The following is a 15,803-nucleotide window of genomic DNA, read 5'->3' on the forward strand; positions in this document are numbered from 1 at the left end:
ATAAAATACGCATTTTTCACAACACTGTCCCTGCCAATGGTCGGGCTCGCAGCTCCAGCCCAAACCATCATATGACGTCACAGTTCCTGCCTATGACGTCACTCTCTCCGTTGCCATGCCGCCCTCCCCAGATTAGGAGCGGCTTCCGCCCAACTGGCCAATAGAAGATGGGTAGGCGTGGCTAAGGCAGCAGCGCGCACTCTGATTGGATGAGCCTCGTGTTTTGGCCTCGGCGAGGAGGGCGGGGCGCCAAGCGGCGCTCGCTGATTGGTCGGGGGGGCGGTGCCGGGCGGCGCGCGCGGCGCGTGCGCAGACCCTCCTGTGGAGGGCGGTGTTGTCGGGAGCGCGCACGGTAACTGAGCCCCCTCCCCCCCAACTCCCAAGCCCCCCGGGCCTTAAAGCGGGATCTGGGGGTGAGACGCGGGTCTGGGGGCCATCACCGGCACCGGGCTTGTGTTTGGGAGTCTCGCCCGTCCTCTGACCGGGCGAAGCGGGGAGCCCTGTCCCTCCCTTCCCCGAGGCGTTTTGGGGTCCCGTTGTTGCCCTCAGCAGGGAAGGTTGTGGGGTGACCCCTGTGAAGGGAGGGTGTTGAGGGGTCCCGTGCTCCCCCTCACCGCGGTGTTTTGGGGGTGCTGTTCTTCCCCTCCCCGAGGCGTTTTTGGGGGCTCCTGTCCCTCACCGAGGCATTTTTGAGGGGGTCCCGTCCCTCCCCTCCCCGAGGCATTTTGGGGTGGTCCCGTCACTCCCCTCACAGAGCGCTTGGACCGTTCCATCCCTCCCGGAGGGGGGTTTGGGGTCCCGTCCCTAATGGAGGGAGCTCTGTACGGGGGGTCCCGTCCCGTCCCTCCCCTCACCGATTCGGCTTTGGGGGTCCTGTCCTGTCCCTCACCGAGTGCGGGACTCTGGGGTCTCTCCCCTCAGCGAGGGCGGTTTGGGGAAGGGTCTCGTCCCTCCCCTCACGGTACCGGGGGTGTTTGTGCGGCGCCGTCCCTCCCCTCACGGTACCGGGGAGGGTTCGTGCGGCCCCGTCCCTCCCCTCACGGTACCGGGAGGGTTCGTGCGGCCCCGTCCCTCCCCTCACGGTACCGGGGGTGTTTGTGCGGTGCCGTCCCTCCCCTCACGGTACCGGGGGTGTTTGTGCGGTGCCGTCCCTCCCCTCACGGTACCGGGGGTGTTTGTGCGGTGCCGTCCCTCCCCTCACGGTACCGGGGTGTTTGTGCGGTGCCGTCCCTCCCCTCACGGTACCGGGGGGTTCGTGCGGCCCCGTCCCTCCCCTCACGGTGCCGGCGGGGTTCGTGCGGTCCCGTCCCTCCCCTCACGTGGGTTTTTGGGGCCGGGCGGTTCCCGCTGTGCCCGCGCCGCCTCACGGGGGCCCCGCGCCGGTCCCGCCGTTCCGAGCTCCGCTAACGGCCCCTCGTCCCTCTCTCCTTCCCTCCCTCCTCCTTTCCCTCCGCAGGGCCGCGATCCCGGAGCCGCGGCCATCCCAGCACCTGGAGCTTGTAAGTACAGGAAGATCTTTAGTATGTGGTTTTTTAAAGCCCTTGAGGAAGCCCTGAGGGGTCTGAGGCTGCTCTGCGCGGGTTTCTGTTGCAAATCGTCTGTAAAAATTGGCATCAAACGACGTGTAAAATATCCAGAGAGTTATTTTGAGGGTGTAGTTCCCTGTTTTTAGGGTTTGGTCGCAGGAAGCTGTGGATTGAGCAGGCCTATGGCTGCATTGTGTAATTGCTGATAGTGTTTTCCTCACAAAGTGAGAGCCACTTGTGCTCCTGGAATTATGGAATTCTTGAATCCTGGGATCGTTTGGGTTGGAAGGACCTGAAGCTCATCCAGTCCCATTCCTTCCACTGTCCCTGGTTGCTCCAAAACTTGTCCAACCTGGCCTTGGATATTTCCAGGGATGAGGCAGCCACAGCTTCTACAGAAAAAAGGAATTTAAGATATAATATTGGAGAAGCTGTAGGGTGATATAAGTGCAGTGATCCCTTCACTGGTAACAATAATAACTGTAGTAATATGTTTGATTAAATCCTGTATTTCCTTCAAAAAACAAAGACTACAATGGAAAAAGGTGGGTGACTCCTTTATTCCCTTTTTTTCCCCTCAGAACACCCTGGCATTGCCCTTTTCCACGTGAAGCTCAGCCATGACTGACCAAGAGTTCATTCTCTGCAAGTGGAAGAGGCGTCTGTGGCCAGCCAAGGTGAGGAGGAACGAGGAAATGTTTGTGGAGGTTGCTTGGAGCACAGCAGGAAGGAAGGGAGAGGTCTCAGCAAACGTGTCTGAGCTTGTCTGAGCTGTGGAGATGCCAAGAGGAAAAATGGAGAGGGCCTGGAGCCATGGGGAATAACTTCTCATTGCCAGAGGGCAGGGTTGGATGGGGCATTGGGGAAAAAATTCCACCCTGGGATGGATTTCCAGAGCAGCCTGGGACAGTGAGGGATGAAATGGGATTTAAGGTCCCTTCCCACCCAATCCATGCTGGGATTTTATCGTTCCACGATCCTAAGGCTGCTCCCAGGCACTGTCAAGCTGCTCTTGGATAAACGTTTTGCTGTTGGTCAGGATTTTCAAGGGAGATTTCTCGCTTTTATTGCAGGTTTTGTGCAAACCTGGAGTTGCTGGGAGCAGTCCTGTTGCCACCACAAAAAGGATGGGATTTAAAGCTGAAATCCTTGGCTTGGAGAAGCAGTTGAGTATCCTTGTTCCTATCACACCTTTGCATTCTTGGAGGTTAAAAACGTAAGGGGAAGAAAGGAATCCTTTTATCTTTTTGTGTTCCAGGGTCAGTGTGAGCTCTGCAAACGTGGTTCCCCTGACAGAGGAGAGGATCAAGGCCATCGCCTCCACCCTGGGTGAGGAAGGAGGGGCCCAAATGTGCTGCTGTGTGTCTTTTCTGGGTGTAAAATACCTCTAAAAACTCAGCCCCAAATGTGCTGCTTTGTGTCTTTTCTGGGTGAAAAATACCTCTAAAAACTCAGCCCCAAATGTGCTACTTTGTGTCTTTTTTGGGTGTAAAGTACCTCTAAAAACTCAGCCCCAAATGTGCTACTTTGTGTCTTTTTTGGGTGAAAAATACCTCTAAAAACTCAGCCCCAAATGTGCTGCTTTGTGTCTTTTCTGGGTGTAAAATCCCCCACAGAAACTCAGCCTGGGGGAATGAAACTTGTATATTTCACTTATTTTCTTTTCCTTTTTCCATAAAGTTGGAAAATAAGTTAAAAATTCATCATTTTCCTCTTCCCTGGGGTGATTTGTTGGAGGGATGCTGAAGAAATGTGAGTTTCCCTCAAAATGAGGCACTTCCAGCTTGGTCTTTGTGTGTCTCCATCCTTTGCCTTGGGAACTGTGGATGGTTTCAGTAGTAAAAAATTCACCTTAAAACAAATACTAGGAGTAACATTTATGCTGGAATAATGATGATAATTTCATTTATTGAATATTTTTCCTCATCAGAGCAAAAGAAAACCATGAGTGAGGCCGTGGAGGAGCTCCAATATCGCTGTTCCCTTAAAATTGCCCTGGATATTCTCCATGAGACTGACTCCAGCACTCAAATGCCACCTGCAGAAGGACCAAATCCTGAATTTTCCCGGGAGAAATCTGCCCCACCCACCCCCTCCCACAGCTTCTCACTGCGCTCTCGCTCGAAAAAATCAGAACCTGAGGCTGCCAAGAGGAAAAGGAAAGCTCAGAATAACTCTGGGATGAAGGATGATCCCAAAGCACGCAGCCAGGGAGGTTCTGTGGCTCCAGGGAGGAGTGGGAAAGCACCTGGAGGTGGCACAAGCCCTGCCAGGGCACGTGGGGGTGGCACAAACCCTGCCAGGTGTGGTGCCAGGGACTCGAGTGTGGCACCAGCCCCTGATGGTCACAACTGCAAAAAAGCAGAACCAAAATCGTCACCCAGACAGAGAAAAATGCAGCCCAAAATGGGGAATGGAGTCTCCTGTAAGGCAGAGGTTGGAAAAAATCAGCAAGGAAGGAAAAGAAGATGGAGGGATGATTCCCCCCAGGATCAAGCACAGGTGGCTCCTGAGGAGGGGTCTCCCTCTGTCCCCTCTAGATCTGGCACTGTGGAACCTTCCAGAAAGAAAGGAGCTCGGCCTGGGAGAGCATTCCTGGATTCCTGCAGTGAAACTGCCTCGGATGAGTTGGAGAAAAGCATCAGCAGTGAGAGTGAGAGCCTGGCAAAGCAGCTGGATGGGAGGAGAGAGGCAGAGGGTGGAAAACACCCGGATGGGGCAGACAGGAAATGCAGGAACCACCCTGGATCCTCACCTGGACCTTCTGGTGCCTTCCCTCAGCCCCAGGAGCAGGAAAACCAGGATCCCTCACACCTGCCTGGGAATAAAGCCCCTGACTCTGAGGAAGATGAAGGTGGGCAAATCCCTTGGGGAAGGGAAACCTTCATCCCATGTGGGACCTTGGAATGTTGCTTTGTTTTTGGGGAGTGGCTCTTGAATTGCTGATTTAATTCCTTTTGGTTTCCATTCCTGGGGAGCAGAAATGGAAACCATTCAGAGCTGGGGAGGCCTTGGGTGGTGGTTGGGTTTTCCATGGAAAACTGGGGTGGTTTTTTAGCTCACACTTGTTTTCCCTTACTGCTCTCTGATAAATTGAGATTAAGTGTTTCTGAATGAGGTCCTGAGACCAGCCCCATTTTTTTTCCCCTTTTATCCCCATGATCAGGGAATTAAGATTCCCTAATTAAAGTGTGCAGGTGTGTCAGGTCCCCTCTGGGTCACACTCAGGTGTGTCTCACCTGCTCTGAAGCTGATCCTGTCCTAATCCCTGGATCCTGGTGCTGTTGGCAGGGCTGGAAGCCTCTGGGATGTCTTCCAGGAGAGTTTCCTCGGAGAGCCTCCCTCCACTCTCACCTCTGGCCGATGAAGAGGAGGAAAATTTCCCCAGTGTTCTGTCCCATCGAGGTGAGACATCAGCACAGGGCTGAGGCTCTTCCTGCTGGGGGAGCTTCAGTCCTGAAATCCCTGGGGATTCCAGGAGGGGATCCAGCTGTGTCCAGGCTTGGGATAAAATGCATTTCCTGAGCATTTTGCTGCAGAATTAAATGAAAAAATCCTTGAAACTGGACAAGGGCCTGGCATTGAAGTTGCTGGGTTTCATTTCGGGACTCTGTGCTGCATTTTGGGGTCACTGTAAAAGCACTGAAGAGAAACTCCTGGAGGAGAAGAAGAGAGGGGCAGCACCTGTTTTGTTTTATTGTTTTTAAGGAAAATTTCCCCTCTTTTTCACCCCAGAACCCAAATTCTTCGAGGAAGGGATGTTGGTGTGGTGCAAGCTGCGGCGCTATCCCTACTGGCCAGCCGTGGTAAGAGCAGCTCCTGCTTCCTCATATCCTGCTGATAAGGAGCAACTCCCAGCTCTGGAGTGACTTTTGCCTTCCCTGACAATGTTAAAAACCTTCCACTAGAAGCATTTCAAAATTGATAGACGTAAATTTATGCTAAAAGCACTCAAAATGTGGTCACTTCACAGCTGTTTGTGCAGAGCACAGGATTATCCCAGTTCCTTTGTCATGGAGCAGAACTTTGTTCCCAATTTGCAAAAGAAAGGGGAGGCCCTTTGTGTACTAAAAATGTTCCCTTTGAGGAACTGATTGCTGCTTCCTCTTGAGTTTTTCATAGTTGTGTAATAAAGGCAAGTTACAGCAAAAAGAAATTTAAGTGTGGGTTGTAGTGGGTGATATCCACAGGAAAATATCCCTGCTTTGTCAAGATCAGGATTTTTGAGGCTTTATCCTCTCTCCAGGTGAAAGCAGTGAAGAGGAAGCACCGGAGGGCCTGTGTGCTCTTCATAGATGGCACCACAAACGAGAAGAAAAAAGGGTAAATGTTTATTTCCATCTCATCCTGAATTTCCAGTCTGATATTCCCGGTGCAGGGTGAGGACAGACCTCTCCAGGTTGATCTGGGAGGGAGGGGCTGGACCAGGTGAGGGTTGGAGGTGCTTTGTCATGCTGCAGGTTGAGGCAGCTCCCTGTCCCTGGGAAGAGCTGAGGAGTTGAAAACAAAAAAAAAAAAAAAAAAAAACAAAACAAAACAAAAATCCCTGGAATGCAGAAAACTTTCCAAAAACTTTCTGGAAACACTGAGCTGCCTTTAACTTTTCTCTAAACCAGGTACTTCTCATTTGTTAGAAGATTCCATACTTTTAACTTGCTCTGGAAGCAAAAACCATTAAAATTTGTGCTCCTAAATTCCTTGGGAAATGGGATTTTCAGGGAGAGGCAGAACTGCAGTAAATAAATAGGGAAGTGGGGCAGTTGAGCTGCACCTCTGACTTTGTTTCTTTAAAAGTTTCTCAGTGTCTCTGAAGAGCCTGAAGCACTTTGACTGTGAGGAGAAGCAGGAGCTCATTGTGAGTATCCCAGAGATGTGGAACTGCAGGGTTTGGGCAAATACAGAAATTCAGGATATAAATGGCCAGGGGGGAATGTGGAGTTTAACCCCCTCAAAGCCACTCTCATCTCTGTGACAACTCTTCCAGGAGCTGTTTTACTGTGAGGAAAAAATTGTCATGGACCTTTTCTGTCCCCTGCTGAAACTCTTGGAGAGCTGCTGGATTTGGGACAGAAACTCCTCCTTGTTTTGCAGGAACGAGCCAAGGAGAATTACTGCAGGGAAATCGAGTGGTGCCTCCAGCTGATCCAGGACTATCGGATCCGAGTGGGTGAGGAGGGGCAGTGGCCATGGAATCACCAAATCCAGGATGGTTTGGGTGGGAAGAACCTTCAACCCCATCCAGTCTCCTCCTGCCATGGCAGGGACACCTTCCACCATCCCAGGGTGCTCCAAGCCCTGTCCAGCCTGGATTTGGGCACTCCCAGCTTCTCTGGGATCTCATCCTGAGATCCACCAGGAAAAGGGAACCCCAGGTTTTGATTTCTGGGTGAGTGGAACTGATCTCTGCCCCTGTTTTGGGTTTTTAGGCTGTCGTTCTTTCACTGGGTCCTTCCTGGAGTATTTTGCTGCTGATATCAGTAAGTGAATCCATTCCTTTGGGAAAAAAACTCCTCTCAGCAATAAAATTCCTTATTTTCTATTGATATGGCTATGAAAACCCTGTGTAATTTTGAAAACTCATTTAAATATAAATTCTTATGGTTTCCTCTTTCAGGCTACCCAGTGAGGAAAGAGGGCTACCAGAGTGTGGTGCAGATGGCATTCCCAAACACAGGGGAGGAAGGGGCTGGAGAGTCTTCCTCAGACACCTCCCCACAGAAACCCCCCAGGAAACTGCTCCCTGACAGGACCAGAGCTGCCAGGGACAGGGAGAACAAGAAGCTGGTGGAGTTCATAGTGAAGAGCAAAGGGGCTGAAGAGCATCTCCTGGGGATCTTGAAAAGTGGGAAACAATCGCGCTGGCTGAAGAAATTCCTGAATTCCAGCCGCTACATTACCTGTGTGGAGACTTACCTGGAGGATGAGGAGCAGCTGGACCTGGTGGTTGGGTACCTGAAGGAGGTCTACAGGGAGATGGACACCAAGAACCTGCACCAGATCCTGGGGGATGGCATCAGATTCATCTCAGATGTGCTTTTACCTGAGGTGAGGGAGCCTGAAACAGGAGGAGAAATGAACTGGGGAGTGATAAATGACACTAATTCCCATGGTTTATTCCTTTGTTGTGGTGTGGTTCCTATGGAATGATGTGGGGAGAGTTCCCAAAGCTGAGCCAGGCAGGAATATTCACCCCTGCCTATAGCCTGACTCACTCAAATGCTGGTTTTTAAGCACAGAAAAGAGAAGCTTCAGGTAGATTGTTGTTTTTAAAAGCAAACTGATAGTTTTCTGATATATTTTAATTACCTCTGAAATGCCTCAAAGCTTTTTTTTGTTTTTTTTTTTAAATTTAATTTGGCAATTTCTCAGGGTTTTCTTGTTCCTTTGTGAGTGTTGAGGTGGGGGGTGGTGTGTTGCCTGTTTCACAGTTGTTGTGGATACTTTGTGTTCTTCCCAGGAATTTTCCCAGGAGAACATTAACTCGTGTAGAAACAAAATTACTGTGAACAATATTTTCATCTGGGGATAAAAATACCCCCCAGGGGATGATACAGAACAATTTTATATTTTTTATTTAAGAATTTCAGGCATTCAGTGAGAGGTTTCATCCAGGTTTTCTAAGTTATTGAGGAGCCCTTTTCTCAAAACGTGCTCAGCTGAGGCAGTTTCAAATCCCTGGCTGTGGTTTAATTTTGCTTATTGATTATTATTATAAATTATTCAATATTTTTCTAGGCCATCATCTGTGCCATTGCTGCTGTGGATGACATTGATTATGAGAAGGCAGAAGAGAAATACATTAAAGGACCACCTGTGAGCAAAAGGTAGATTTGTTTTCAGGATTTTCCAAGGGTTTTTACTCCTTTATTGTTGGATACAGAAAAGGTTCCAGGATTTTCCAAGGGTTTTTACTGCTTTCTTGTTGGATACAGAAAAGGTTTCAGGTGAGGGCAGGAGAGCTCAGCGTCCTCCTCCTTTGAGGGACAAAATGTGAAAAATGTCCCAGCTAAGCTACTCCAACCCTGCAAATTTAATTTGTCCAGGTGATGTAATCTGGACAATAATATCCTATTTTAACTTAAAACCTTTTCTATTTTTCTTTCCAGAGAGAGAGAATTGTTTGATGAACAAGTCCTGGGAAGCAAAAAGCTCAAGACTGAGCCAGAGCCTGCAGAGAGCTGAGGAGTGGCCAGGGCTGTCCTGGGGGCCACCAGGTGTAAACCATTGGTGATTTGTATAAAACGTGGCATTCTTTGGAAAGTCTGTGTGTATATTCCCAAATCCTCTGCTCCCAGCTCTTGCTGCTTCATGGCCTCGCTGTGTTCAGGATCCAGTGGATCCTCATCCATCAGTGCCCTCCTGGGGGGCTGCCAGAGACCCCCCAGGGCTGTGCAGAGCTTCTGCTGCTCCACCAACTTCCACGTGGATTCTTTCAGCCAAACACCCAACTTGGGAATGGACCTTGTCCTGTTTTGTGGCCTCCCTGCTCCTGATAAATCCAGGGGGTTCCTGGCAGGGAAATCAGATTGGTGCCCAGAGCTGCCAGCTGGATCACAAACACTTGGGTTCTTGTTTTGTCCTCACAAGTAAAATTCCATGGGGAAGGAATCCAGGTTTGCTCAAACAAAAACATTCCCTTTTCCTCTCACTGAACCAGTTTATTGCCTCTTGTGAGGCTGTGAATTTTGGGAGGCTTTTAATTGTCTTTTTCTCATCTAAAATCCCAATTTAATCCTGCCCAGGTCCCTGCTCATCGTTGTTGGAGCTGTGGCACATGGAAGCAGTGTCACCAAGAACTAATTAATGATGAATAATGATAAATGATACATAAAACCCCCTGATTAGGGTTTTTCTGTGATAATGAAATATGATCTCCTTGCTTGTCCAGTAAAACCCAAGATGATTTGAAATGAAGAAGTTGAAATTGGGATCCAGATGTCTATCCTGGCTGTAGTAATTATCTGAATATATTTTAATTACACTTTTAATTGCTCTGTGCTCTCTAATGAGTTTTTCCATGGAATCCTTATTCCCATTATCTCAAGTACTTCAATTATAGGGACAGGCCAGGAAGTGTGAGGGTTTTATTAAAGCCTGTGAGGAGGGATAATGAATTTTGTGGGTTAAGATAAAAAATTAATGATGGAGTTAACTCAGATCTGTGAGTGGCACTTTCCCTTTGGAGATGGAAAGGGGAGGGACTGCCTGCCCCTCATCCCAGTGCTCTGGGGTGATTTGGAATTGGGGGGGGGGTCAACTTCCCCCTCCTTTCCATGAACCCTGTGGTCCCTTTTCCATCAAAACTCCTCGAGTTCTGCAAGGATTGTGCTCCAGACCTCACCTTCCCTGCAGCTGTGGAATCCTGGAATGGTTTGGGGTGGAATGGACCTTGAAGGGCAGCCATGGGCAGGGACACCTCCCACTGTCCCCTGGGTGCTCCAGCCTGGCCTTGGGCACTGCCAGGGATCATCCTGAGCTTGTGCCACCCCCGTGCAGTGCTGCCCCACCGGTCACTCGCTGGGACTGGGCACCGGGCTCAGTCTCACCATGTATCAATCATGTGGATCAATAAAGTGGGATGAAGTGATTCATCAACATTTGCTGCTTTTGTTTGATTATTTTAATCTGTGCTGGGTGGTGCTTCCACCCCAGTGTTACAGCAGGTGAATGTGGGATCTTACAGCTTTATCTGATGCATAAAAACCGTCTCAGTCTCACATTATTAATCACTGGGAAATGAACTCACTGGGTTTTGGTTTTGTGTTTTATTTAAAATAGGCCGACACACACTACCTCTGCTTGTAATTGTCCAGTGTTAATTAATCCATGTTCCCTCAGCTGCCTCCTCAATGTAAGATAATCAACTCATATTTATTATTAATTCATATTTATTTAAAATTATTTATCATTAATCCAGTGTTACAGCCCGCAGTCCTTTGCCTCTCCCTGTTGTGTGTGTGTTTCCCAGGATATTAAAACAATCAAGTCCAGAGTCTGGGGAGGGGATAACGAGCTCCGAAGCCTCGGGGGTGTTTTGGGGTGAAAACAGCGCGTTTGCAACCCAAATCCCCGGAGGAAAAAAAACTTTTGCCGAAACCCGGGATCGAACCAGGGACCTTTAGATCTTCAGTCTAACGCTCTCCCAACTGAGCTATTTCGGCTGCCTGATAGCGCTCCGCCCCCCCCACCTGTCACCGCCGGTGGCGCCGCGCTGGGCGGGGTGACACGAGGGGACAGAGGGGCGGGATGGGGGACACGGGGCAGGCGGGATGTTGGACATGGGCACCGGGCACGGGACAGACAGGAGACGAGCGCGGGATGTGGGACAAGGGACAGCCGGGACACGGTGCCAGGGGGAGGGCGGCGGCAGCGCGGTCTCTGTGGCGCAATCGGTTAGCGCGTTCGGCTGTTAACCGAAAGGTTGGTGGTTCGAGCCCACCCAGGGACGGTCGCTCCTTATTTTCTTGCGCGACCGCGGCTCCGCAGCTCCAGGACCGGCCCTTCCTCCGAGTCCTGCGGTGGTTTCGGCGCGGCCCCGCCCGCCGGGATCGTTTTGGGGTCGCTTTCGGATCGTTTTGGGATCGTTTTACCGTGGACCGCGGCGGAGGCGGAGGGTGCCTGCGGAACTCCTGTCCCGGGACGCGTTTCCCGCCGGAGCGCTGAGGCGGTTTCGCGCCGGGCCCTCTAGCGGGTGCACCGCGCGCAGAGGTTGCCTGAAGGGCTGCGGAGAGATGGCGGCGCTGGGCCGTGAGCGGGGCCGGGAACGGGAACGGGCATGGGGACGAGAACAGGGATGGGGACGGGCGTGGGGATGGGGGACCGGGAGCGGTGTGTGCACTGAGACAAGCCCGGCCCTCCGCTGAGGGAGTGACAGGGAGGGAATCCTGAGGGGACGCCAGGCCCTGCCGTGGCCCACAGCCGGGCTGAGCTCTCCCGTTCTCCCTTGCAGGTCTCCGGCTCCCCGCGCACGGAGTGCTGGGCTGGCGGTGAGCCCGGGGCTGGGGGCACCGGGGCGGTGGGACCCCGGGGGCTGGGAGGGCCTGGCGGGGACAGCGCTGGCCCCGGGGCTGGCGGTGATGGGGCACCGGGGGGACCCCGGAGCCGCGGCTGAACGGCTCCCCGAGTTTGGGGGTCACTGGGGGGCTCCTTCCCCGCTGGGTTTGTGGAGCACCGGCTCCTGCGGGGGCTCTGTCACCCCTCACCCTGTGCGGGTCCTTTCTGTCCCCAGGCCCGGCTCTGTGAGTCCCGTGCTCGCCCAGCAGCTCCATCAGACGCCGGCGGCCGATCGCGCTGACAGGTGACAATTCCTGCCCTGGGGACAGGGAACAGCCGCTTGTGCCACCATTCCCGGGTGGGGGTCCCAGTGACGCCTCCTGTGCTAAAATCCGGGGGGTTCTGGCAGCTCTGGAGCCCCGGGGAGGGGCAGCCAGGGGCTCTCTGTGGTTGGGGTGTGGCTGAGGGGCTCTGCCCCAGCACCAAACCCACAGATCCCACTCTGCTCCAAACAGAGGGGTGCCACTGTCATTCCTCAGGGAGTCACAGCCCCGTGGAGGGCTAAATGCTGATTCTGCAAGGAAATAACTGGAGGGTGATGGCTCCTTTCAGCTCTGTCCAGGTCCAGAAGAGCTCTGCTGTTGTCCAGAGGAAATCCTACGTCCCCAGCAGCCGTGGCGAGTACGTCATTGCCAAGCTCGATGACCTGGTCAACTGGGCACGGCGGGTGAGTCCTGTGGCACCAGGCTCCCTGGCACCCAGGGACAGAGGGTGACACCAGAGGCACCTCCTGCTTGGGATAAAAATAGGCTCAGAGCTGCCTTAGCCGAGTTCTGTGGCCAGAGGGTGACACTGGGGTCCAGTGACAGTGTGGCACATGGGCTGAGGGTGTGTGGGGGGGGTCTGGAACTGCCCTTTGGTCACCAGGAAAAGGCACTTCTGAGTTGTCCCTGCCCTGTGGGGAAGGGTGACACAAGTGACAGTGCTCTGGGTGTGCTGTGCTGTGCCTTAGCTGGGCTGGTCCTTATCTGGCCACCACTGTCCCCGTGGGGCTCTGAGCTGTCTCTCTCTGCTGTCCCCATAGGGCTCTGAGCTGTCCCTTCTCTACTGTCCCTGAGCTGGGACACCACTGTCCCCATGGGGCTGTGAGCTATCCCTTCTCTGCTCTCTGTGGGTGGCTCTGAGCTGTCCCTCTCTGCTGTCCCTGGTGGCTCTGAGCTGTCCCCATGGGGCTCTGAACTGTCCCTTTCTGCTGTCCCTGGGTGGCTCTGAGCTGTCCCCATTGGGCTTTGAGCTGTCCCCTCTCTGCTGTCTCTGGGTGGTTCTGAGCTGTCCCTCTCTGCTGTCCCTGAGCTGGGACACCGCTGTCCCTGGGTGGCTCTGAGCTGTCCCCATAGAGCTCTGAGCTGTCCCTGGGTGGCTCTGAGCTGTCCCCATAGAGCTCTGAGCTGTCCCTTTCTGCTGTCCCTCTGAGCTGTCCCTCTCTGCTGTCCCTGGGTGGCTCTGAGCTGTCCCCACTGGGCTCTGAGCTGTCCCTGGTGGCTCTGAGGTGGCCTCAGCAGTGTCAGGGGATCAGCCCCGCAGCTCTCCCTGTACCCACTCCCCCAACGCCGTGCTCCCTGTACCCCAAACTCTCCCTCTGTGTGTGTCCCCCTGGCTGTCCCTGAGCCCCTGGCTGTCCCCACAGAGCTCCCTGTGGCCCATGACCTTCGGGCTGGCGTGCTGTGCTGTGGAGATGATGCACATGGCCGCCCCTCGCTACGACATGGATCGCTTCGGGGTCGTGTTCCGGGCCAGCCCCCGCCAGGCCGACGTCATGATCGTGGCAGGGACCCTCACCAACAAAATGGCCCCGGCCCTGCGCAAGGTATGGGGAGCATGGGGGGCTCGGGGAGCTTGGGCATGGTGGGGAGGTGGGCATCACCCCAAACATCCCTGTTCTGCAGGTCTATGACCAGATGCCAGAGCCTCGCTACGTGGTGTCCATGGGGAGGTGAGTGCTGGCGTGTCCTCGGTGCTGTGGGGGTTTTTTTTTGCTTGTTTGTGTTTCTAAGTTCTTATAAAGCCTTGTAGAGCAGTGAAAGGCTCCTTCTGGGAGTGCTGTGTGTGAATCCTCCCAGGGATGGATTCAGGGGCTTTGCAGCTGCCAAACCTGTGTGTATCCAGAATGCCAGAGTTTCCTTTTGGCTGTTAAAATGCTTCTGCTGTGCTGGAATCTGCTCCATGGGGGAACTCAATTGAAATCTACTCCATGGGGAAACTTGGTTGGAGTCTACTCCATAGGGGATTCAGTTGGAATCTGCTCTGTGGGGGAACTCAATTGGAATCTGTTCCAGGAGGGATTTGGTTGGAATCTGCTCCATGAGGGGATTAATTTGGAATCTGCTCCATGGAGGAGCTGAATTGGAATCTGTTCATGGGGGACTCAGTTGGAATCTGCGCCATGAGGAGCTCAGTTGGACTCCATGGTCTCAGAGGTCTTTTCCACCCTCAATAATTCCATGATTCTCACCATTTTCTTTCCCCACAAGTTTTTTTTTTTTTGTCCCCACTGGCTGAGGGTGGCCGGTCCAGGCTGGAACAGGACAAATAGAAGGCAAAACAGAAGGGTTTGTAGCAGAGAGGGAGGGCTGTGGAATGTGCTTTGTGAGGGACATGGGCACAGTTCAGTTGGGTTGGATTCATCTGAAACCCTCCCAGGCAGGGCAGTGTCAGCTGTGGAGTGGAGGCTCTGATCCTGGCAGTGCCCACCTGCCCAGGGCCACCTTCCTTGGCCTCCTGCTCACCTTCCTGTCCCTGTCCCTGTCCCTGTCCTGCAGCTGTGCCAACGGTGGGGGCTACTACCACTACTCCTACTCGGTGGTGAGGGGCTGCGACCGCATCGTGCCCGTGGACATTTACGTGCCAGGTACAAGGGGCAGCTCCACCTGGGAGCAGGGCAGGGAGAAGAGGGGGATTCTCTGCATTCAGGTGCAGCTTTGAAAGGTTTTCCTGTTTCAGTTTGAGAGGTTTTCCTGTTGCAGCAGCTCCAGAGATTTTGGGATGGGGAGATTGTGATGGTGGTGGCACCGTCAGTGGGGTGAGAGGGGGGTTTGGATACACTTTGATATTAAATAATTGCTATGTTTGATTAAGATCTTCTGATAAACAGCATCAATTTAGTTTCTTTGCACTCCACACAAAGCCAGAGGGGAGTCAGCTTTGGGATAAGTCCTGGGGTTGGCACCTCTGCTGGCTCCAGCTCTGTGCAGGCACCTGCCCTGTGACCTTTCCCCCTTCTCTCCTTTCTCTCTCTCAGGTTGCCCCCCCACAGCTGAGGCTCTGCTCTATGGGATCCTGCAGTTGCAGAGGAAAATCAAGAGGGAGAAGAGGATTCAGATCTGGTACAGGAAATAGCCTTTATTTATGTCCCCACTCACTGCTCACATTTACGCACAAATCCGGCTCCTCTCACGCCTTCCAATAAAACTCTACCTGGTCCAGGTGCTTTTCTGTCTTTAATAAACCCCTCTGGTCTGAGGGGCTGAAAAACTGGGCTAAAAAGCAGGAGCTGAGTTTGGTAACACTGCTAAGTTGGTCTGAACAATCTGTCAGGGAAGGTGATGTCATATTGAGACATAAAGGCTTTGCCAGAATTATTTTTTTTAGTTTTGTTGGGAAGTTTTGAGATCCAACACATGTCCAGGTGATTTCTGAGCACTCCCTGAGCTCATCCCTTGCTCACCACCTGCTCCTTGTTGGTAATTCCTACACAGGATTTAATAAACCCATAATATTTGTGTGCACAGGGGCCAGAAATTAATTCTGTTTCTGTAACAAGTCAAATACTGATGCTTAAAATCAGAATGTGATTAATAAATGTGAATGTAGAGCTCCTGAGCAGGGCAGGGATAAAGCAGCCTGTCCTGGATGCATCCCAGGAGCCTGGGATGAGGAATGGTCATACCTGAGGGACAAACACACTTTGGAAAGACAAATCGCTGGGGAGCAGCAGTTTGGGTAGTTCATTCTTTTTAATGGACTTTATCCCTTCTGGGGAGAGAGGAAACCTCATTTATTGAGCTCTGAGGGGGGGTTGGGACCAGGATTTGCTGCCGTGGGCTTTGGCCAAAAATGTTGGGAAACTTCCCTGGGGAGTTGCTTCAGGAGAAGCTGAAATGCCTCAAAATGCCCCTGGTTTGGATTATTTGACTCTTGTGGGGAGCCACCCTGTAATTTCTCAAAATGATGCAGTTTTTAGAGGAAATGGCTGGTTCTGGAATCATTTGGCCAAAAGCTCTGAAC

General features: G+C 52.5%; 2 protein-coding genes and 2 non-coding genes across 5 annotated transcripts; 3 read left to right on the forward strand and 1 right to left on the reverse strand.

Moving 5' to 3' along the window:
- The first annotated feature begins 321 nt into the window (after window positions 1-321).
- PWWP3A (PWWP domain containing 3A, DNA repair factor) lies at window positions 322-10,123 on the forward strand. Of its 2 annotated transcripts, none has more exons than XM_059489660.1 (15): window positions 322-352; window positions 1,457-1,499; window positions 2,108-2,203; window positions 2,600-2,691; window positions 2,785-2,855; window positions 3,457-4,380; window positions 4,818-4,931; window positions 5,262-5,332; window positions 5,773-5,849; window positions 6,321-6,381; window positions 6,618-6,693; window positions 6,953-7,003; window positions 7,141-7,571; window positions 8,262-8,350; window positions 8,633-10,123. In XM_059489660.1, exons 3-15 carry the CDS (start codon window positions 2,147-2,149, stop codon window positions 8,706-8,708), a joined length of 2,190 nt encoding a protein of 729 aa, XP_059345643.1. In that variant the 5' UTR covers window positions 322-352; window positions 1,457-1,499; window positions 2,108-2,146; the 3' UTR covers window positions 8,709-10,123. The 2 variants fall into 2 exon arrangements, with proteins under 2 accessions (XP_059345643.1, XP_059345644.1); XM_059489661.1 differs by lacking the exon at window positions 322-352 and adding an exon at window positions 453-557.
- A 491-nt stretch (window positions 10,124-10,614) lies between these two features.
- Window positions 10,615-10,687, reverse strand: TRNAF-GAA (transfer RNA phenylalanine (anticodon GAA)). Its single transcript has one exon. It is a non-coding gene; the product is annotated as a tRNA-Phe (tRNA).
- A 213-nt stretch (window positions 10,688-10,900) lies between these two features.
- On the forward strand, window positions 10,901-10,974 carry TRNAN-GUU (transfer RNA asparagine (anticodon GUU)). Its single transcript has one exon. It is a non-coding gene; the product is annotated as a tRNA-Asn (tRNA).
- A 181-nt stretch (window positions 10,975-11,155) lies between these two features.
- On the forward strand, window positions 11,156-14,999 carry NDUFS7 (NADH:ubiquinone oxidoreductase core subunit S7). The gene is made up of 8 exons (XM_059490001.1): window positions 11,156-11,273; window positions 11,476-11,512; window positions 11,755-11,823; window positions 12,132-12,246; window positions 13,207-13,386; window positions 13,466-13,512; window positions 14,339-14,427; window positions 14,818-14,999. Exons 1-8 carry the CDS (start codon window positions 11,258-11,260, stop codon window positions 14,913-14,915), a joined length of 651 nt encoding a protein of 216 aa, XP_059345984.1. The 5' UTR covers window positions 11,156-11,257; the 3' UTR covers window positions 14,916-14,999.
- The last annotated feature ends 804 nt before the right edge of the window (window positions 15,000-15,803 follow it).

Source organism: Ammospiza nelsoni, chromosome 27 (genome assembly GCF_027579445.1).
Source record: "Ammospiza nelsoni isolate bAmmNel1 chromosome 27, bAmmNel1.pri, whole genome shotgun sequence".
Lineage (NCBI taxonomy): Eukaryota > Metazoa > Chordata > Aves > Passeriformes > Passerellidae > Ammospiza > Ammospiza nelsoni.